The sequence below is a fragment of the Rhinopithecus bieti genome, unplaced genomic scaffold, assembly GCF_001698545.2.
Source record: "Rhinopithecus bieti isolate Rb0 unplaced genomic scaffold, ASM169854v2 scaffold_84002, whole genome shotgun sequence".
Classification (NCBI taxonomy): Eukaryota; Metazoa; Chordata; class Mammalia; order Primates; family Cercopithecidae; genus Rhinopithecus; species Rhinopithecus bieti.
Window position 1 is genome coordinate 3,056,781 of NW_016841755.1, and position 22,536 is coordinate 3,079,316.

Consider the following 22,536-nt stretch of genomic DNA (forward strand, 5'->3'; position numbering starts at 1 on the left):
TGCAAGCATCTTCCCTCTTCAGCTAGATTTTAATCTTTCAGAGGAAAAAAGAAAAACTTCCGTGGGATCCCCAAAGCTTCTGGCATTTGGCTCACACAGTGGAGCTCAGCAAACAGAAAGTGGCCAGAGGAACAAAAGCCCTCCATGGCAGTCTTGTGAAACAGCTTGCTGCAGGGAGCTGGGAGGCTCCAGCCTGGGCCTGACACCACCTGTGCGGCCTTGAGCAAGTCCCTTGGGGCCCTGGGGCTCTGGTTCCTCATGGGTGAAATGATGGGACTGAAACAGAGGCTCTCCGAGTGTTCTGTTGTAGAATTTTACTAAGAAACCACCTTGGAAAGGTGCAAAGCATGCGAGATCAGTCTCTGCTGAGCTTCCATATTGGTTGTTTCCTGAGACTCCAGGCCTGGGTTTTGGTTGATGTTCCTAAAGAGCTTCTGTGCTGAGCACAGGAAGAAAAGCCCAGGAACGCGCCTCAGGGTGGCAACGACCTCGGGCAGGGGACTGCGTGGTCCGCATGGACGGGTGCTGCATCTGAGCCACTTTTTAAAAAGTAAATTTTTTATGGGGGTGAAACACACATAACATAAAACTTACCATTCTAACAATTTTTAAGTGTGCAATTCAGTGGCATACATCACATTCGCACTGTTGTATAATGCATCACTGCCATCCCTCTCTAGACCCTCTCCAGCTTCCCCGAACTGAAACCCGGTTCCCATGAAACACTCACTCTCCATCCCTGGCCCCGCATTCAAGTCACTTTGTCTCTATGAACTGGGCCACCCTAGGGGCTTCCTCTGCATGGAGCCACGCAGCGTCTGTTCTCTGGGGATGGCTTAGTACGCTTACCGCAGGGCCCTCCAGACTCCCTGTGCTGCAGCCCGTCAGAACGCCCTTCCACTGTTAGGCTGAATGACATCCACTGCACTGTATGCACGGATGGCTTTCTGCTCATCCATTCATCCTTCTGGGGACTTCTGGGCTATGTCCACATTTTGGCTGTAGTTCTGAGTCACCTTTTAAGTGACCCAGGCTCCCCCGAGCGACGCCGATCTGATTTGGCCATGACATTCCCATGCCCTGGGGTGACGCACAGAAGAGACGCTCAAATGCCCCACCCTTCTTTCCCCAACAGCCTGCGGTAAAGCTGCCTGGCCGAGGCTCCCTTCTTCTTTGAAGGAATAGCAGCACACAGCATTGGGACACTGACGCCCTTTTGAAGGTCGAGGTGTATTTACATTTACGAGATGAGACCTACACACAGTATTAGGATGGCTTGGCTGAGAAGTGGAGCCCTGTGTCTGCCCCGCTTTTCAGTGAATAGCTGATTGCAGGTCCATCCAATACAGCTTCAGTCACACGGGCCAGCAGGCAAGGTCAGAAGCAGCCCCATCCTTCTGGATCCTCGATCTAGGTCTGTGGTCCTTTCATGCAGGCCCTCGGCCCCTTCCTCACTGACCCCGCAGCCCCTTGCTCACCACACACCCTGCTCAGTTCAATTGTAGGAATGCACTACCACCTCCACGGCTTCCAGAGCAGCAGGAAATGTGATAAATGCAAGGTGTCCGCGGATTTTAAAAGCAGTATTTTGGGAGGTTTATTTTGCAATTTATGAGGAACGGGCACTTATTCTGTCACACCTTATGGTAAACAGGTTACTTGTTCCTAGGTGGGAGGAGCTGGGAGAAGATGCTAGGCCTTAAAGAAACAACAGGAGGAGGTGAGGGGAAGACGCAAGCTGGGTGGGGCGCTTAGGGGGCGAAGGTGAACTCAAGTCACTTCACAGACCAGCCACGGGGACGCTGAAGGGGGTGGCCCACACTCAAGCCTTCCCGGAGGAGACTGCTGAGGGCCTGAGCCAGCCTCGCAACCTCAGCTTCCCCCGTCAGTCCATCAGAAGTTCTGAGCCGCGGCCCCAGGACCACTTGTGCTGTATAAGGTCATCTTGAAAGTGAACTGAGAGCTGAACTTCAGCTCTCTAGGAGAGAAAGGATTCCTGCTGTTATGTTTAGGGTTTTTTTTCTTTTTTTTATCTTTTTTTTTTTTGAGACAGTCTCACTCTGTCTTCCAGGCTGAACTGAAGTACAGAAGCCTGATCTTGGTTCACTGCAACCTCCACCTCCTGGGTTCAAGCGATCTTCATACCTCGGCCTCCCAAGTAGCTGGGATTACAGGCACGTACCAGCATGCCTGGCTAATTTTTGTATTTTCAGTAGAGGCGGGTTTCACCATGTTGCCCAGGCTGGTCTTGAACTCCTGGCCTCAAGCGATCTGCCCACCTTGGCCTCCCAAAGTGCTGGGATTACAGGTGTGAGCCACTGCATAGGGTCTGCTTAGTTTTTAGGACACATATTTAGTAATTCCCTGATATACTTTTAGTTGTACACACTAAGGTTTAAAAAAAGCCAAAACTGTGAACATGTTGGTTATTCATTGAGATTTGTGTCTCCATGGCCATCCCCAACCTGTTTCAAGTACTGCACTTCCATTGTAGGTGATTAAAAGCAGAGGAAGAGCTAGGTGGTCAGTTGCACCATAAAATAAGAAATGGACAGAGGCTGCACCTGGTGATGTGGACTCAGATGCTGGAGGGCATCCTGCAATCTGTGTTTTGGCAGCTAGAGATGAGGCCAGGACATTTCTGCAAAATGTTTGGCTTATTTGGAGCTGACTACTTGGGACAAGTGAATAATTTTAAAAATGACCTGATTTTAAAAAATGAATATTTTCTATTGTTTAGAAAAATAATACATGCTTATATAAAGATATCACATGAAATAAGAAAGTTAAGAAAGTTTGTGGAAAAATTCTACCACTTAAGGATGGCCCTGGTTTACACTTTGATGAGCACATTGTTAGATCTGGCTTTGTGCAAAAACACAGACGAAATATGCAAATGCCGTTCAAAGTGATCATACTACACACACCGTTTTCTGCACCTGAGTTTTCTTGGTTTACTCAACGGTGTCAGAAGCCTCTTCCTATCGGTAGAGGTTTTCATCACGATTCAGAGAGCAACAACAAAATGACAAACTTTCGATTGGTAAATATAATACCTTCCTGAAAAGTTTTTAAAATCATGGGAGGAAGACCATGGGTGGCCATTTATTTGTAAAAGAAATTCCTTTTTCCATGAGCCTGATTGTATGATTTTTGAAGAACTGTTTTCCTCATCACCAGCAGGCGGAGCGCCTGCGCACGGCACCCAGGCTGCTGCTGGCGGCCCGTTTCTCTCCAGAAATCAGGAACAGCTTTTTTTGTTTGGTTTGGTTTCCACCACCTCGCGCCCTGCTTTCCAATTTGTTTTAAGGTCTGGGGAGCTGGGCGTTCTTAAACGGGGAGGAGTAACAGATGAGCTGCCTCCCGATGCATCTGAAGATCAGCGGCTGCAGGGCCAAGGCCTTTCTTGGCAGCATCATATACGTGGATGGAGTCGCTCCCTCTCAGAAGAAACGTTTACAATTAATTTGAAAAAAGATTAATATTCACTGGTGCCTGGAGTTTTGTGGTTGGGAAAAAAAGAGTTCAAGCTCTTGACTGTCTGAGAGAGGAATTTAATTGCTTCCCTGAATCAATGATCACAAGGTCAACACGTGAAGACCTAGTGAGTTTATGGCTCTGAGCCTGCCCGGGTCCCTGCCCACGTGGTCTCTGCTCACCGGGTCCCGGCTCACTGGCCCGGACCCTGAAGCTCACTGATTCTCCAGGTGGGACCATACGGGGCCCCGTGGGGCCTGGGTTCCTTCCCTGCCATCCCAAGCTGGAGTGTGCCCGTGTTTCTCTTCTGGATGAGAGTAAATCACTAGATACACGGGTGTAGATCCACCTACCCAGAAGACTGGCCCAGTGTAGCCTGACAGCCTCCAGCAGCTCTGCCACAGTCCACAGCAGCTAATGAGCCCGCTGGGTACCCACTCTGCAGTTTTAACAGGCGAGGTATTGGAGGTCTTTACTCCTGTTTCACATGGAATCCTTTTGGAGACACAAGGAGAAGTGTGCATTCCTAGAACTTGGATGATTAATTAAGAAAATGTCCATAAGAGGCCAGGCATGGTGGCTCACACCTGCAATCCCAGAACTTTAGGAGGCCAAGGTGGGTGGATCACCTGAGGTCAGGAGTTTGAGACCTGCCTGGCCAACATGGCAAAACCCCCTCTCTACTAAAATACAAGAATTAGCTGGGTGTGGTGGCGGACACCTGTAATCCCAGCTACTCGGGAGGCTGAGGTAGGAGAATCACCTGACCTGGGAGGTGGAGGTTGCAGTGAGCCGAGATCGCGCCACTGCACTCCATCCTGGGTGACAAAGTGAGACTTCATCTCAAAAATAAATAAATAAATAAATAAATAAATGCCCATGAGAAAGAGTTCCTGCTCATCTCACCCTCCCCTCACAATAGTGTTCTTACTGACACAGTCACATGTCAAAACATCTATCATTAAAGATGATCTGCCTTCTTTCAGAGCACACATATTAACAGATAGTACATTGTTTCCCCATTGTTCTTGTGTGCCAGTTTTTGGGAAGTGGGTCAAATAACTGAGTGTTGATAACATCTGCCCCATTTTCCCACCTGATGGGATGGAGCACAGGAAGTTGGCTCCATGTGGAGTTGCCACCTGGAGACCTCTGCCCTCTTGTAAACCTGGAATGGTGCATTCTCATGGAGGCACTCACGGCGGGGTCCCATGCACCTGGCTTTCTCCACCTGTGCCTCCCATTAGGGCCTTTGCTACAGAGATGCATCCATCAGCACTTGGTTGTGGAGCCTTAGCAAACGCCTGGTCTTCCCTTTGTCGTGTGGTCCGTGATGTCATCGCAGAATGACACGTTAGAAAAATGTCTCTCTGTTGATGCATCTCAATATATGCCCAGAGAACAGCATCCACCATCCAGTGGCTAAATGCAGTAGGGATTTACTTATGGGCATTGTCTTAATCAAGTAATTGGTCCAAGTTCTAGGAATGTACATTTTTTCCCTGTGTCCCCAAAAGGATTCAATGCAAAACCAGAACAGAGAAAGCAGTGAGTCTTGGTTTTAAAACATGAGGTGTGAGCATCGTAAACCAAAGCATCATGCAGCACTGTTCCCACATCCCCACTCATTTTACAGATGTGAATATTGAGATGCAAAGAGGTTCAGGGACCTGCTCGCCGAGTCTGCTGGCTGTCTAGGGCTTGATCTTTAGACTCCATGCCAAGTGAGACTCTTGTGGAGTGAATGTAGGATGAGAGGCTCACATTACCCACCTGAAACTCAGTGGTCTATGAGGAAATTCACTGGGTAGTCATAGGAGAAAGGGAAAAGGGAAGGGAGAAGAATGGATTTTTAAATTGTATTTTGTTTATTACAAGAATTTGTAGACTTACCTTATAGTAAGTTATGAAGCTATTGGCTAGAAATAACAATGTGCTCATAGATGAGAAAAATAAACTAGTATCTGTAGACTAAGTCAATGACATATGCCAGTTAGTGTCTAGGGAATGAGGGAAGCTTCAATTGCGCTGTTTACTAGAAAATTAGTTCCCAATTATTTTGGTAAACACTGATGGATACAATAAATGCAAGTGCAGTTAATGAGATGAGATTTTCCAATTTTCTCTGTCATTTTGAAAGGTGCATTTCTTGGCGCGAACCTGGGAGGTGGAGCTTGCAGTGAGCCAAAGTCGCGCCACTGCACTCCAGCCTGGGCAACAGAGCGAGACTCCGTCTCAAAAAAAAAAAAAAGGTGCATTTCATTTCTATGTAATTAAAACAAAGGGCCTGTCAGTCCCTCCTTCAGTGGAAAGTGATGCCTCAGGACTGACAGATTGCATTGTCCGGACCGTCCTGTTTTGTTTATGTGACTGAAAACCAACCAGCCAATGTATCTCCTGGTAAGTACCTGGTAAGTATTAAAGGAACAAGTGTTCCTTTAATTCCCAGGTTGAACGTGGCGGATTTTTGCACACATCCACAAAGCGACATTCGGGACCTATGCTGTTCATTTCAATGGTTTCACCAGTGGTCCTGAGAGTGAAGAGCGAATGAATTTGCTTTATCCTCTTTTTTCCTCCCAGGGTAATATTTGATTCCTGTGGCACTCTCAGGAAATGCAGATTACCAGAGAGCTCGAAGTTTATCTGAAAAAACTCAGAGCCAGAGAGCTCAGGGATGAATCTGTGTGGCCTGTTTGGAACCACGGAAGACAGTGGTGTCACTGCTTTTCTGAGCTGCCATGATAAGAAAGGACACAGAGGAATATTTCATATAATTTTTTTCTTGTGAAAGTGATAATATGCTTCTTCGGTGTATTTTTTGAATTAGGAATCGTAAAATGTAGTTCTAGATGAACTAGATGCACATTTTCTGCCATTTTCCCCCTGCACCACACTTCTTTCATGGCTCACAAAGATCCTTTACATCCCCAGAAACCTTGTTTAAGTGATTAAATGATCTTCCTTAAAGATGCTCAAAGGAGACAGTCACCTACGTGGCGGCCTCCTTTCTCTCCAGGGATCTTCTGTTTCAATGCATGTGAATTTTCTACCTAAAAACCGGTGGGAGTGGTGAACAGCAGACCCCCTGCAAATTATCTGAAGCTTAGGGTCATGGCATCTGTTTCCCATGGCAACTGGCCCAGCAGCTAAAACAGGCACCAATGAAATCAGTATTATTGGACAGAACACATGTGTCAAAGCCTGCAAGGCTGCAGATGAGATGACACATCCGACCGTGAATGGTGGGCGGTGTGTCTTCCTTATTCTTACTCCCCATCCCCCTGACATCACAACGCTCTGGCAATTCCAAGAAATCACAGAACACTGTGGTTCTCTTTTCAATACTAGTTAAATACTAGTTACAATACTAATTAAATAATAGCTTCCTCTGAAAAAAAGCATGCCCATTTCTGGTCAAACAGCTCCTACCACGCCTCAGGAGAGTATAATAGATTTTTTTTTTTTTTCCTAGCAAGATCAGGGCATTTTGGATTTTGCAGTCTGGAGAGAATTCTTTTCTCTGAATGACAGATGCAGTTTTTCCTGTGCTTTTGCCCTTTGCTGGGTTGAAGATTATGTTTATTCCTGAATCATTGGCTCGCACGAGTTAAAGAAAGTCGCGGGCATTTATTTTCTTTATAGAAAGCTGTGTACCCTCCAGAATAGCGGGCTTTTCTCTATGTCTGAAAACATCCAGACATGCCTTTAGTTCTGATGCAGACTTCAGGTAACCTGAGGCTGTCCAGGCAATACAGCTCCTTGCAGACACTGGGACTGAGAGCGCTGCAGGTGGTGGTGGCCACTGGCGACCGTGACCTGCGTGTGGTTTCCCTCCTGGTGCTCTCCGTGGGGAGTTGTTGAGTTGCCTCATGACAGGAAAATCAGTGTTTCTCCCCTTAGCAAACTGTGAGGCTGGACAGAGATTCCGATACCGCTTTTGTAGATGTGGTCAGGGCGTATCTGGTCGTGTTTTCTCTCCCATGTTTCACGCGGAGGTGAAGCTCCCGCAGCCTCCTTTGGGGGCCTTTGCCTCTGTCCCCTGGTGATACAGGGGTCGGCATCAGAGACCTCTTGGCACGAAACCTCATGGGACCCACATCGGGGCTCTGGCTCTGGGCACAGAAGGACACAAAAGTCAAAGGTCGGCAGCCTGTGCGTCTGCCATTAAGTAAACCCTTCCAGTGGCTGCATTTTTCTGATCTGGGTTTAATCTCAAAGGGGAAGAGTTTTGATGCTGGGTTCCAGCGTCCTCGTCCTGGTGAGTGTGCTGAAGAGGGAGAAGCAATGGAGGTGGACAAACAGCACCTGTCAGAGCCGAGGGCTGCTGTCAGAGTGGCGAGGAAGTCCTTAACATGGCTGTGTGCTTTCCTTGGGGTGGCTGTGCCGTGGCCTCTCTGGTTAGCACCTTGATGGCAGCTCACCCCCGGGTACCATTTTGCCACGGCGTCTCCATGCAGGAGCACACCCTGGATGACCACAGCTCCAGGAAGCAGGGTCTCTGCTCCTCGTCCCGAGAGACCCACGGAAAAAATTCCTCTTCCCCATGGCAAAAGGGACTTCTCTCCCACAGGGGAGGCTCCGAGACGGCTGCTTCCCAAGCGCAGATGACTTGGAGCTGACGGCCAGAGGGTGAAGTTCTAGTCCAGCTGCCCTGACCACGGAGCTTTTGAGGCTTGATTGCCATTTCCTTCTAAGAATGGTGGGAGCAGGGATTGATGTGGGGTTAACCACTGTGATTTTCATTTTACAGTTTTGGAAACTAAGGCCCCAGCACAGAAACACAGAGGACCCAAAGCTATAGCCTTGAGGGGCAGAGGGGCTAGGGCCACCAGTGCTTTTTAGAGCCAGTGCTGCTCTCCCCAGCAGCTCCGAGGGTCACCAGGCCTCTTCCAAAATTGCACGAGTGTGGAGCGGCCCTGGAGCAGGGTTACGATGACACCAATGTTTTCAGAGGACGAGGATCCTATGGGGCATTTGCTTTTCTCACTCTATCGGCACAACGTTCCACAGCATCTGCGGGACAGATGATGCTTTTGCCACCGTTGCTGTTTTACAGGAGAGGGAAGGAAGCTCGGAGAAGACAGACACCTGCCCCAGGTCCAGGGCTATGACGTGGTGCCATGAGATCTGAGCCAAGCATTTTTGGTTCTTAATCCTGTGCTTTCCCATGGCACAAAATGTTTTGCCTCCTAAATGCCAATGTGCTGGGTGATTCGGAGGCAGGGCAGGTCTTTCCAGAAGCCTCCATGGGCGCCAAGGCTGAGGGGTAGACAGTGTCCTCCGAGGCAGGCTGGCAGCACAGGGTCTGTGAGAAATAGGCAGAAAGGACGTCCAAGGACTCGGAGACGGTGACTGCTGGAAGCCCAGAGCGGCTCCTTCCTGCTCAGGTCAGTGTCCTGGGCCCCAGGCTGAGCCTGGAGCTTGGAGGAGCTGGCACCATTGGTGGGGCCGAGGGGAGCCACCCTGCCCGGGGCTACCTGTCCAGCTGCATCGCAGGTGCCCTCACTCCAGCTTCCAGTGCAGACCCAGCACCAGGTTCCAGGGACCTGCAGCGCCTGATGGACAGGCAGGCGGGCGGGCAGGGGCTGTGCAGACAGAGGAACTGCAGAGAACAGTGGGTCTACTTCCCACGTGGCCATTACCCATCGTGTGTGTTCCTCCTCTCGCGTTGGAATCCTTGCTTCCCCAGCTTGCTTTTGGGTTCTCAGATGTCACACTATTCCCCTCCTGTGCTCCTGCTGCCCGCCTTCCAGTCCTCAAAGAAAAGAGCCCTGTCAGCCTGAGAGCACCGGTGTCCCCAGGAGTCAGGGAGCTCGGAGCAGGGTCCCGCTCTGGAGGGGGCACCGCGGCACGAGAGCAGGTTGTTCTTCGCCTCGTCGTTACCTGATTCATAGCTGGGGTGTCTCCCTTACCCTCCTGGTGTGTTTGCACAGAGAGGGAAGAGGAAGAGAGAGACAGGAAGAGGGAGGGAGAGAGGGAGAAGCAGACAGACAGAGAGACAGGGAGGGAGAGGACACAGGGTGAGGTGGACCCAGGCAGAGACCCTCCGTTCAGCTAAGGGCATGAGTGCTGTGGGTGTTTGAGTCACAGGGCAGGGAGTGCTCGGTTCTGACTCTGCTGGTTCCTGACACTTCTCAGCCTGAGCCTTCCACCCAGCTGCTTCTGTCTCTGTTGGGAGCTGATTCAAGGGTCCTTTGTCATGGAATCCCCGTATTTTAAAATCCCTCTGTATTTTAAAACCATTTAGTTTTTTTTGAGACGGAGTCTCGCTCTGCCGCCCAGGCTGGAGTGCGGTGGCCGGATCTCAGCTCACTGCAAGCTCCGCCTCCCGGGTTTACGCCATTCTCCTGCCTCAGCCTCCCGAGTAGCTGGGACTACAGGCGCCCGCCACCTCGCCCGGCTAGTTTTTTTCACGTATGTTTATTGCGGCACTATTCACAATAGCAAAGACTTGGAATCAACCCAAATGTCCATCTGTGACAGACTGGATTAAGAAAATGTGGCACATATACACCATGGAATACTATGCAGCCATAAAAAAGGATGAGTTTGCGTCCTTTGTAGGGACATGGATGCAGCTGGAAACCATCATTCTTAGCAAACTATCACAAGAACAGAAAACCAAACACCGCATGTTCTCACTCATAGGTGGGAACTGAACAATGAGATCACTTGGACTCGGGAAGGGGAACATCACACACTGGGGCCTATCATGGGGAGGGGGGAGGGGGGAGGGATTGCATTGGGGAGTTATACATGATATAAATGATGAATTGATGGGTGCTGACGAGTTGATGGGTGCAGCACACCAACATGGCACAAGTATACATATGTAACAAACCTGCACGTTATGCACATGTACCCTAGAACTTAAAATATAAAAAAAACAAAACAAAACAAAAAAAACCATTTAGTGCCTCCACCCTTGCAATTCCTTCCTCCGTGGCTGGTGCCTTCACAGCCACTTTCTTGCAATAACAAAGCATCCCAAAGTACTGGAGGAAGACATTCAAACTCAAAAACTCCTTCTCAGAGATGAGAGAGGGAAGCTCTTCACTTATTCTTCCACTCAGTATGCAAGTGGCATGGGATTGCCACTGTCTTCTAGCAGGGGCACCCTGGGGGCTCTCAGACCAGCCCGCCTGCCCCCTGCGTACACCTCCTGCAGAGACGGCCTCTGTGAGCCAGGCATTGCCGGCCCCTGCTCAGGGGGCTGGAGGGAGAACTTGAGGTCTCCAGCACGCAGCCCTGGGAGGGTTCTCTGTCCACCAGGAGCAACGCTGGGAGCCCACACAGCCTGCCCAGCCTTTAGTTTCAACTTACGCTTATCTTCATTTTCCCTTCACTCCATAGACATGTAAATACCACACACACACCCCTACTGCTTTTCCTATCTGGACCAGAATGGGGTGTCCACAAGTACACAAGCATGGAGTGCGAGGAGCCGAGTCGTGGAAGCCTGCAGGGCCTTCAATGGCCTTGCCCTGTGTGCACAGGAGTGAGGCGCGGTCTGTCACGTGGACAAAGCATTGTGCAGAGAATTCACTTATCTTTGACCAGGTTTTTAAAGGTACATGCAAAACCTGTCCAGGATGAAGCTGTGGAGAACAGAGGGCTGCTTTTCCCTGCTAAATAATTTTTTTAGAAGAGGAATGAAGCGTTCTATTGAGTTTCTTACTATGATCCGGATACAGAAGCCCAGGACTCCGATCCTCTCCACTCTGCTTGGCAACATGGGGTTTCTGGCAGAGGCTGCATCTCTCTGTGGCCAGGGTCCACTCCAGACAGCATGCCTCTCGCAGAGCAGGAAACAGGGCAGGGGGCAAGCCGCTACCTGCCAGCGTGTCACACACTGGGTGCTGTGCTACCCTTCGCTCAACCCTCCCACACATCAGATATTCCTACCCAGACTTAAAATCCTCCTTCTCACCAGCACTGCTCTCCAGGGCGGGCCTGGAACGGTCGGTGCCTCCCAGGCAGGGGCAGGTGCTTGCAGCCCCGTCCTGGTCTCAATGAAGCCCAGGTGGCCACAGCCCCAGTGCATCCCAGGGAAGGGGCCTCCCGGAAGGACAGGGGACCCTCAGAAACTGCCTGGGGGTAGTGGCGGTGGTTCCCATCACCAAGACAGCCCTCGAAAACCAAGCGCGGCTTCACAACTAGGGCACGATTCAAGTTAAACACAGACTCTCAGGATGGGCGTCCAAACCACCGAGACCCCCCAGGGTGCACGGTTGCCTCCTCCCCTGTGGCTTGAGGAAGAAATCCTTCTCCCCAGCCGCAGCCACCAGTCACTCCGAGTCCCACGACCACCGTGGGGCTCTCACCTGGCCCTTGTCTGGCCCTGGCTCCCCCAGGACCCTTCTGTCCCCAAGCCCTGGCTTCCTCTGCTGCACTTGCAGCCACTGCCCTGGACTGGCCATCCTGGGGCCAGCAGGCACATCCTCATTCCTCATAAACCCACTCCTGGACCGCGGCGGTGCAGCCCTGGACACCCAGGCACTAGCATGTCTGACATGCAGCCGTACCTCGTGGACGCTTCCCCTTCAGGGGCTCCAGGTTTTGGCATCCGCAGGCGTCCTGTCCCCCATGCTCCTGTGCTCCCTGCTCAGTGTAAATGGTCCCACCTTGCAGGCCTCTGAAGAGGGGTACCCCAGCTCTCCCTCACACTGGGTGCTCCATTGAGCACACTCATGAAATGTTCTCACTAGTTAAGTACTTGAGCACGTGTTTCCAATCTTTTGCATATTCCCACACTTAAAAAGCTAGGTGCCCAGGTGCAAACAGTGGTGGCTTGGATCTGGAAGGGGGCCCGGTGTACGCAGGTTTGTGGTGACCACTCCTAGTGTGCAAACAGCAGCCCTGCTCATGGTGACGTCAGTGCCAGCTCTGGGCTTGTCCCCGTCCCCTTCTCCTCCTGGCTGCCCTTTTTGTGATTACTCCTGGCACCTATGTGCTTTGAGAAGCCGTGGCAGCCACACAAGGAGATGAGGACAGGCCACAGTGATAGCCCACTTCCTACACAGAGCTCAGCTGGGCTCAGGTGAGGATAGAGCCCAGAGGGACCAGACGTCCCAAGGACACTCATCGTTTAGAGCTCAATTCAACCTGTGTTTATAGTGCATGCTAAATGTCCGCTAGGCACTAGTTTTCAAAGCACATTCAGGCACAGGTTTGCACGTGGCCATGGTCCAGGCCAGCCCTCAATACCAGAGCCACTCCCAGGCCCCTCCACGCGCTTCAGGTCTCGGCAAAGTGAGGCAGACCCTGTCACCAAGGCTGCCCATCATCCTGAGCTGACAGCCATGCCCTTTGCAGAGGAGTCCCTCCAAGGATTCAAAGGCAGGTCCTCCATGTCTTTTCCTGCAACTGCTTTCTCGCGGGGCAGGCCTGCCTCTTCGCTATGACAGCCTCACAGATGCCCTGGAGGCTGGGGGTGGACCCCTGGCAGTGACACTGCCTGCCCCGAGGGACAGTGGCTGAGAGCTCAGGCAAGGGCACGTCACCCCTGGCCCCGATGGGTGGGGACCCGCCGGCATCTTACCTTGTACATGTTGCACAGCCCAGGCTGGCTGCGGGCATGAGAGGGCAGAGGGCTCCGGCCCGGCTTTAGCCAGGGTACCTGCCGGGGGACACAGAGTGGGCTGCGTGAGTCCGGGTGGGCGCCGCCGGCAGTGCCCCAAAGTCCTCCAGCAAATCTCCTCTAGAGCTGGCTTGGCAAGAACCCAGAGTGAAGAGGAGTGAGCAGGGGGTGGAGGATGCAGGACGACAGTGAGCGAAGAAGGCGTGTGCAGATGATGGATGATGGACGGACCAGCAAGAGGTGATGGGAGGTCAGAGGGCAGGCATGCGCCCTGGAGGACTCAGGAAATAGAGAGCAAAAGGAAAGTTCAAGGAAGAATTCTCTCCTCCAGAGTCTGTTCTGAGGCCCTGAATCAAACAATGGAACCAAGTGTTCTCAATATGGCAGCAGGCACCAGCTGTGAAAGATTTCTAGGCTCCAGGGCGGAAGGCATTTCCCAGGCCGGAGCAAAGTGCACTAAAAGGGTTTTTTGACGTCTACCGTGGAATGGATAAATTTTACATTCCACTTTCCTTGTAGAGTTGTATTTTTAGAGCAAGTGTGTTAGCTTCTGCGTTGGATTTACAAGTTGAAACTGTTCCTGCTCTATGACAGTTCAGTGAACCGAAGACGGACCTTTTCAGATTTTCTGCAGAGCATAAGGAAATAATTTTCCTCATGCTCTGCATAAGGAGCAAGTGTGCAAAGTCACTTGAGCCAATTGCTTAAAGTTGATTTTCTTGCTGGCATTCTTACTGGTGAAGATTAGGAAATTAACACAAGTAGGAAGTTAATCTTCCTCGGCGGGAGCAGGAGCTGTGCACTCACCTGAGCTCTGCGGTTACAGATCTTCCTAAGTAGCATTTGCTTCTAACTTAATGTATTCTCTTTGTCAGTTACACGAGAGTATCTGCTATATCAATGAACTCTGAGGGCCGCAGCTATTATAGGACCAAGGTAAGTGCCCTGCAAGAAGTGTCTATTTGATTATCCGCTACAGCAAAATGAAGACAGAGAAAAGAAGAGAAAGAGGAGAGAGACTTGTAGTGGTCAAGGGATGAAATCAGTATCATAGGTTTCAGGAGATGTATTGGCTGCAGATGAAATGGATTCTTTTAACCAGGTTAGCAGCTGAGTATGCGTGAGAATACAGTAGTTCCGACACTGAAGAATGTGAGCACATTCTAGAAGTATTATGGAAAGTGAACACACGGGTTTTCAGAGGCAAATCTGTGGTGTGTGTGCTTAGCTGTATGTCTCATAATGGATTCTCCCTGCATGAGAGAGGCTATTTCTATATTAGCAGGAATTTCTGGTGACTTTAATTTATGATATTAAAGAGTAAGTAAATTGAGTATTTACTTTAGAGGATGTCTCTGTGGACAAGCCTGTGGGAGTTGCTGTGTTGATGAGACTTGGCTGTCCCCGTAAGCAGTGACTCCCATCAGCTGGCGTCCATGCGCATGAGCAAATGCACGCTCTGCACGGGGCCAACACGCAAAGAACTTTCTATTGCTTTTCCCTCCATCTCCTACAATGGCTCTTCTTCACGAAGCGGATCATCACTGTGAGACATGTTCCTGTGGCTCTGGTGGGCTGGCATGAAGCCCCTCCACCGACCCCCCTTCTACCCATGGGGAAGGCAGGTGACTGAGGTAGGTATAAGGCGTCCCACTGATGGTTTTCAGGAAATGCAACCTGTAGCCCCAGCTGCCTGCCACTCCCAGTGCCAGGAAGAGGGAGGACAAATGCAAGGGCCAGAGAAGATGAAAGGCAAGAATAACCTCTTAGGAGAAATTGTGTGTGCTAAGTCTGCTTTTACGGGGCTCCCTCAAAAGAATTCAGTGTTCTGTAGCTGTTTCTCCTTTTTTTTACTACCTTTTTATGAAGTAGGATGATTTCAGAGCATTAAGAATGTGCTGATAGACATGAAGGAAAAAACTTTACAAAAACATTGAATCAGGGTTTGATAGGAAATGTCCACAGTTCTCAAATGTGAATCAATATCTAAGTGATTTTCACGAGTGCTACTGTGTGTTTTTTTTCTAAGGATGATCTGTTCCCTCAGATGTCAAGCCAAGCTCCTAATTCACCAATCAGAATTGCCTGTTATCAAATGTCCAGACATTTTATCAAAGGAAAATCAACGATGAGAGAAATGAATGCTTTAAAATGCAAATGAGCTTAAAGGGAGGAGTTGGGTTAAGATGAGGGTCTGATGGACATGAAAGGCGGGACCACATCCAAGCCAATCACTTATCTTTACTCTTGTTTCTAATTTCTCAAGGACCCCAAGTTTCACCTTCATCTCATACACATTATCATCCTTCAGAGCCAGCACCATCCCCTCATTTCAGTGTCTTGAGGTTCCCATGACCCCCCTTGTGTGTGAGCTCCCGGGGGGCTCTGTGGGTACTGGCACCCGTGTGCACGTTCATTCAGGAAGTTCTGGCGGAGTGGGCTGTGTCCGTGACAGCACCGGCCAGTGGGGTCTGCCCAGCATCCACCCTGCCCTAACATTCGCGGGAGGATGCTTTGAGAGAAACAGAAGAGACTTCAGGCAGAATCAGAATAGTCATCACAGAAAGACCAGCACACCGAACTGTCAGGGGAGAAGAGAGTCCAGTGTCTTTGGGTAGTAAAAGCAGACGAGCGAGCAACTGCGACCTTCCCGCACAGGAGCTCGGGTGCCCAGACTTACCTGCCAGCTGTGTCACCAGGCCACAGAAATGCCAGCAACGCAGCACACTGATGTAAGGAGGGCAAACCAAACACGACAACTTAAAAAAGTTCACATGCAATCAGTACACCGCCCTCGGTCTGTTAAGCTGTTTAATGAATGCATAAAAAGGCAGAGAAATATATAAAGCAAAAATCTCATAATAAAATAAAATCACGATACAACCACCACAGGCAATTACCATCAGATACATGACCATGATTTACAAATGTATCGCTTATACAGAGGATGTTGCCACATCACTGCCAGTACAGACATATCCCGTCTAATTAACTATCGTCTATTCAAACAACAGCCACAACTGCAGCTCCTGAGACCACAGAAGGACACAGTGAGCAGCTGGCGACTGGGCCAGGGTAGCCTCCGATTAATAACTGATCAGGGTAATGAGACTTTGAGAGGAATGCCTATAAGAAATCTCAAAAGGTATTTGGGGGCAGACACAAATGCACCCTCCATTTTTGGATTTTCTCTAGAAGAATCTCTGGCCAAATCTCTTATCCAATGGAGGCACTGGGTGGCCGGATCAGCTGCCACGCAGGCTCATGATGAATGAGATTGAATTTGGTTCTGGGTGCACATTGTGCTCTGGGGAGGGAGGACAGCCCTGTGAGTTTCTGCCCTCCGTGCTGTCTACTGTATCCTTCATGTGTCTCCAAATGGTACACGCCTTGTGGGATTACAGAACACAGCTACAGAATTAGGATCTCATGTTAACAATGAGGAATTAGGTTACTGTAGAACTAAAACATGTTTAATGAAATTAAAACACAGTGGAAAAAAAATCAGGCAGCAGAACATTCTGATTAATGTACAGGGCTGACTATATACCCCACAGCACTGGATGACAAACAGTTCTTCTCCTACACAGTCAGAATTAGAGGCCTGGAAGTCATACTGAATGCTGAATAGAAGAATGCTGAGAAGAGCAGGTTGATAAATGAAGGTTTTAATGTAAAACAGAAAAATAAGACAAAATCATCAGTCAGAAGCCAGCTTTCAAAAAACTCCCTGAAAGTACACAGCACGGAGAAGTGGGGGACTGGGATGTCCTGGCTGCTTTCTGTTTTGGGAACCGTCCCCGTGGCACATCACCGTGTCCAGCTTAGGCGTTTTGTGAAACCTTACTTCCTCCACATAAAAAGGAAGGAACGGTTTCCAAAGCGAATGTTTCCAGGCTCTGCCTCGTGACACTCAAGTGGCCTCAGATATGAGCACTGGCACAGGAGGGATGCTGGGGAGGTCGCTTGGAGAGAAGCTGCCGGGCCAAGCACACACCAGTCTTGACCCTAAGCGCCCACCCATTCCTCATGTGACCCTGACATTCTGGGGAACTGGGAAACCTGTTCCTTAAAGGCAACAACAGTCCTTTCTTTCCTCTCACAACAAAGGAGCACGTTCTCTGTGAATGCACTTTTCATTTATGGCTCTCAAAAGAATATGCCTCCTCAAGGAATTTTTAATGCACTTTTCTTGAATGTCAGCTCCCAGCAGCACCAGCGTGGGTGTTGTTAGGGCATTCCCGGGCTCAGGGGCGGCCGCTCCAACATGTGGTACCAGCAGCCACGTGCCCTCAAGGGGAGGGAGGAAGAGCACAGGAGGGTGGGAGGGGGACAAACAGCCCCTTTTATAGGGTCATGGGGAGCTCTGTTCAGAGTCTCGCACGAATCTGCCAGGAAACCTTGTTCTGGATGGGAAGCAGAAGAACTGTGTGCGGGGCAGGCTGCCGTGGTCCTGAGAGACAGGGCTCGGGCCTTCCACCTCTCCCGTTTTCACACCTCTTCGGTCTATTGCAAGGACCTTCCTAGCATAGAAAACGGGGCTCTCCTGATTTGTAAACAGAGCAACAAATAAAATAAAACAAAACCAAAATTCCTCCATGGCAGCCCACACCAATGAATACCCCAGATTTTTAGGGCCACTGTGGGTTTGTAGCTGGGTGTAGAGAGAGTTAAACTTTCATCTCCCGTGTTTACGACACTTTGTGATAAAATAGTTGAGTGGAACAAATACACATCCCCACTGCGTGCTTTCCACCGGGACACCTCACAGGTTGCTGTATGATCACACGTGCAAATGTTATGTTTTTTTTTTTGCCTTTGGCATCAAAGGGCAAGCCTATTCATTAAAAAATCTTCTGTATTCAACACTCAATAGTGAAAAGAATTGACATTTCAAAATTCCTAAAGCAATTATGTGAAAATTATTTTCATTTTTTAAATTTTGAAAGTGTTTTGATTTTCTGGGTCAGCAGCCCTGTTTTGCAAAGAGATGGACCATTTCTGAAACTAGAATGTTTTCTTTGAAAATATTGAAGAGTATAAGAGATTTAAGACAATAAAGGCTGCAATCTCACCATAAAGGAAGAAAAACATCTATGTGTTTCAATATCCTTTGGAGATAAAGTCACAGTGATTGATATCAATGCGTTCACCACTTTATTTCAACTTAAACCGTTATCACGGACATGAAGCTTGTTTTACGATACATACTATCCAGCGATTTCATCTTTTCTGTACAGTTTAAGTACTTTTTTTTTTTTTCTGTACCTTGAAGTAAGCAGAATAGTTCAAGCTTTCAAAACTGGTGATGCTGTATGTGTGAGGGGTGCTTAGCATAACAGCACATTTCACTGGGCAACCCGAACCATACCTATCTGGTGTGGTTTGATAGCTGGGCTTGCAAAAGAGCTTCCAGTTGAGATTAGCATTAGAAATAGGTTGGAGCACCAACATTTCAGGATGAGGGAGGACTGGCACAAAGGAAAAGAAAATGTCTACAAGTACGCTGAAAGAACTAGCCAGAATATCAATTCCATGAGTATCTAAGATATACCAAATGTCATTTACAAATAAGTCATGGCAAATGTCACGACCTGAAATCTCAATGCAGAGCAGATGGTAGAGGAGTTAACAGTTGCCTGAAACTTCCATGTGCTTTCATGCCCACAGGAAAGGTAAAACTGACATTCATTTATCTTCAACAATTTCATGATCAATAAAGAATTTCAGTTGGAGACTAAAGCAAATTTTAGAAACTCCTTAATTCCAAGTTGCCCTATGGTTTTTATGATTGTGTGTTATCAGAATGAGGAGCTGTGTTCCACACGTTATTCAAAAGCTTTTTACACTCCCACAAGGCCTTCTAGAATTCCAGAATCAGCCTTGCACACAGGCAGAAAAACAGCTGCATCTTACAGGTTGTGAGAGAACACCCAATAAACTAGGGACTTTTTTGGGAAAAACTTCTCTCTCTGCAAAATTACACAACCACCAAACACTCTAAACATCATGTGAAATGCTGCATTTGCGATCCGAATGGCACTCAGGGACCAGTGCTTTGATGAACCAGCAGCAACACGTTCGCCACTGACAATCAACTGCAGAAGCCACTCCTAGACACTGGACCCCACAGCAGAGTTTTTGTGTGTGTGTGTTTTTTTTTTTTTCTCCTTGTAATACATTTTTATCCACAGAACATTTGCTTTTAAACAAAGAAACCTCTAAGACTCTGTTTGCAAATTAATGGAATCACAAGATAATAAAGCTTTGATTCATAGACACTCATTTATCCCTCCACCCCTTCCACTTCTCACACCACAGAGAAAGTCTGCTCAAGGCGGATTTAAACTGAGGAATTTGTTCAAAAGTCTTCCTCAGTCTTATGATTGCTGCAACATGAAGCCAGCAGCACTGACTCCTGGGAAAAATGACCGTAACCCAGGGCTGAACCCCAGCGTGTGGGCCGCAGAGGCACATCAGTCATCAAGTCCGCACACGCACACCACCAGACACCCCGAGAATGTGGCTCTCTTTCCGCAATGCCCATGTCCAGGCACCCTTAGACATCCAGAATTCAGCATGTCCTCACATTCCTGAGCCACACCCCGGCCGCCATCCCTTGTGAGGAAGAGAGGGGGTGAGTTAAATGAAAACGTTCTAAGCAGCCACTCAGGCCCACACTCTTGGGCTCATATGCATTCTCCAGCATGGAACGAGACCTTAGACAGCAAGAGGCTACATGCCAGTTCTTCCTCTAACGGCTTAGTTCACCTACTGATTTCTCCTTTGCTTTTCCATTTAAACTAAAGCTCCTCTACTCCTCAGAGCTCACCTTGCCAGAGCCCCGCTTGGGCACACCCCTGTCACCGCCAAAGAAGCGCCCAATGGAGTCAAGGATGCCCGTGTCTCTGTGCCTTGGGAGGAAGCCATGCCTGGCATGGTCCATGGTACTTGCTGTGGCCAGGTACTTGGATCCGTGCCTCTGGGAGGGTCTCTTCTGTGACGCCATCACATCCAGGCTCTCGGAGGTGGCTGCACTGTCTTCTTGGATGGTCTGGAGCTCGTCGGACTCAGAGGGCCTGTCTTTGAAGGTGTTGTCCTCCCTCCCCGGGGCATCTCGGGAAAAGAGGCGGATCAAGTGGGGGCGGCTCCCTGGGTCAGCTGGGTGGGCATCCTGCCAGGCATTCTTTGGGTCCACTGTGTGCTTGGAGTCAGTCACCGCTGTGTCCTGAGAGGAGGTCCCATTGTTCTGGTTCGCATCTGCCTCTCCTGCAAACAACAATGAGAGATGAATACGGGCCTGTGCAAAGCTGAACGCCGGACAAAGCAGCTTTCTTTGAGGGGTCTTGACCTAGCTGTCTCCTATAAAACCCACAGAATATGTGCAGTCCTCATAAAGCCCTTGGCCTAGGACGGAGCTAACCTGGATGGAGCAGCCTTATTGCAGCTCTGGGTTTCAGAAGGTCCTGGGAATTCCTCGGTTACTCGAGATTTGGCACCCTGGGTAAAATGCACCAAGGCTTCCCGATGAAGTAGTAGGAGCACGCAGAGCAGCCACGTCGGCGTTTCTTCCTGGGTGCTGCCATGGCTGCTCCTGGAGAGCCCAGATGTGCAGGCACCTTCACGGGACACGGACTGTTTAAAAGGCCACTGGTGCATAAGTTAAATATGTAAGGATCATTTATTTCACAAAAGGTGTTTTTAGTTTTCTTGGTAGAAGCAAAACTTGCCACATTTTGCAATTCATGCATGAAAGAAGTGGGGCATTTAGAATTTTTTTCAATCCCAGATTCCACAAGAGGCCTCTCGCAATAGAGAACTGCTTATTCAGGACATTTTGACTTGGCTTCTCCTCTGGAAGCAGAAACAATTAGAAATCTGAAGTGGGACTGAGAAATTTCATGTTGTATACCAGCATCTCATAGCTTTCTCCAAAAAACACAGCATTTCTGACACAAATGACAATAAATCCACTTTACTTTCAAGTTATAGTGTTAGGTTTAAATGAATATCATTTACTTAGTTTCCTCTCCAAATTCTATTACTTATCTACAGAAAACAGGATTCACTCACATATTCCTGTAATACCAGTCATCGATACGTCTATCTGTCCATCCATCCATCCATCCATCCATTCATCCATCCATCCGCCCACATATCAGTTCATTTACCCATCCATCCATCTATTCATCCATCCGTACACACCCATCCATCCATCCCCCATCCACTCATCCATCCATTCATCCATCCACTCATCCATCCACCCACCCATCCATCTATCCACTCATGCATGCATCCATCGATCCATCCATCCATCCATCCATCCATCCATCCATCCATCCATCTATCCCCCATTCACTCATCCATCCACCTATCCATCCACTCATCCACTCATCCATCCATCCATCCATCCATCCATCCATCCATCCATCCATCCACTCATGCATCCATCCATTTACCTATCTGTTCACCCATGCATCCATCCATCCATTATTTGTGAGTACCAAATAGGTGTAATGTACTGTTCTAGATGTCTGAGTTACAGTGATGAACAATATGTGGTCCTTGTCCTCGTGAAACCTACATTCTAGTGGGGAAAGCAGGTGAAAATGTATGTTATGGATTGAATAGTATCCCTCCAAACGATACATCCACATCCTAACCTCTGTACCTGTGAATGTGACCTTATTTGGAAATAGGATATTTGCAGATGGAATCAAGTGAAGATGAGGTCATTCTGCAGTGGGGTGGGCCCTACTCCAATCACTGGTGTCCTTGTAAGAAGAGAGCAGTTTGGACACAGGCACAGATGCCCAGGGAAGAGGTGTGAAGACAGAGGTGGAGCCTGGCGGGGTGCATCTACAAGCCGCAGAACACCAAGCACTTCTGGCACCACCAGGAGTAAGAGACATGGAGCAAATTCTCCTGCAGAGCCTTCGGGGGAAGCAGGGCTCTGCAGACATCTCAGCTTGAGATTGCCGGCCTTCACAATGATCACAGCTAAGCTCCCAGCATGTGGTAATTTGTCTTGGCAGCCCCGGGAGACTCATGCAATGTGCAACTTCACATCAGGCAAGAGAACAGGAAAGCAGAGAGGGCTTGGGTCAGCAGAAGGTCCTTGTGGAAGTGACATCTGGACACGATGAGAGTCTGGGCCCTGCGAGGACTTGGGGAAGTTGGGGAGGATGCTTCTGGCAGAGGGGAAGGCAGGCCCCCCTGAAAACCTGTGAGGAATCGGCTTACAGGTGGCAGAAGCAGCAGGAGAGTGGTCATGCTGGTCCTGGATCTGGGAGGACAGCCGGGCTGAGAACGTCCTGGGCCAGGCAGTAACCTGGGGTGCAGGAGGCCTGTGTGGGTCCGGGAGGACAGCCGGGCTGAGAACGTCCTGGGCCAGGCAGTAACCTGGGGTGCAGGAGGCCTGTGTGGGTCCGGGAGGACAGCCCGACTGAGAATGTCCTGGGCCAGGCAGTAACCTG

At 49.3% G+C, this 22,536-nt stretch overlaps 1 protein-coding gene across 4 annotated transcripts in view; it reads right to left on the reverse strand.

The window, feature by feature from the left end:
* Nucleotides 1-22,536, reverse strand: part of MBP (myelin basic protein) — a 157,104-nt gene that overhangs the window by 17,888 nt on the left and 116,680 nt on the right. For 2 of the 4 annotated variants that reach the window (XM_017866100.1, XM_017866099.1), the window contains exons 4-5: nt 19,893-20,329; nt 13,022-13,099 (exon numbers count right to left, since the gene is read on the reverse strand). In XM_017866100.1, coding sequence (XP_017721589.1) covers nt 13,022-13,099; nt 19,893-20,329 — 515 coding nt within the window. The remainder of the gene's footprint in view (nt 1-13,021; nt 13,100-19,892; nt 20,330-22,536) is intronic. The other 2 variants (XM_017866102.1, XM_017866101.1) reach the window with 1 other exon arrangement.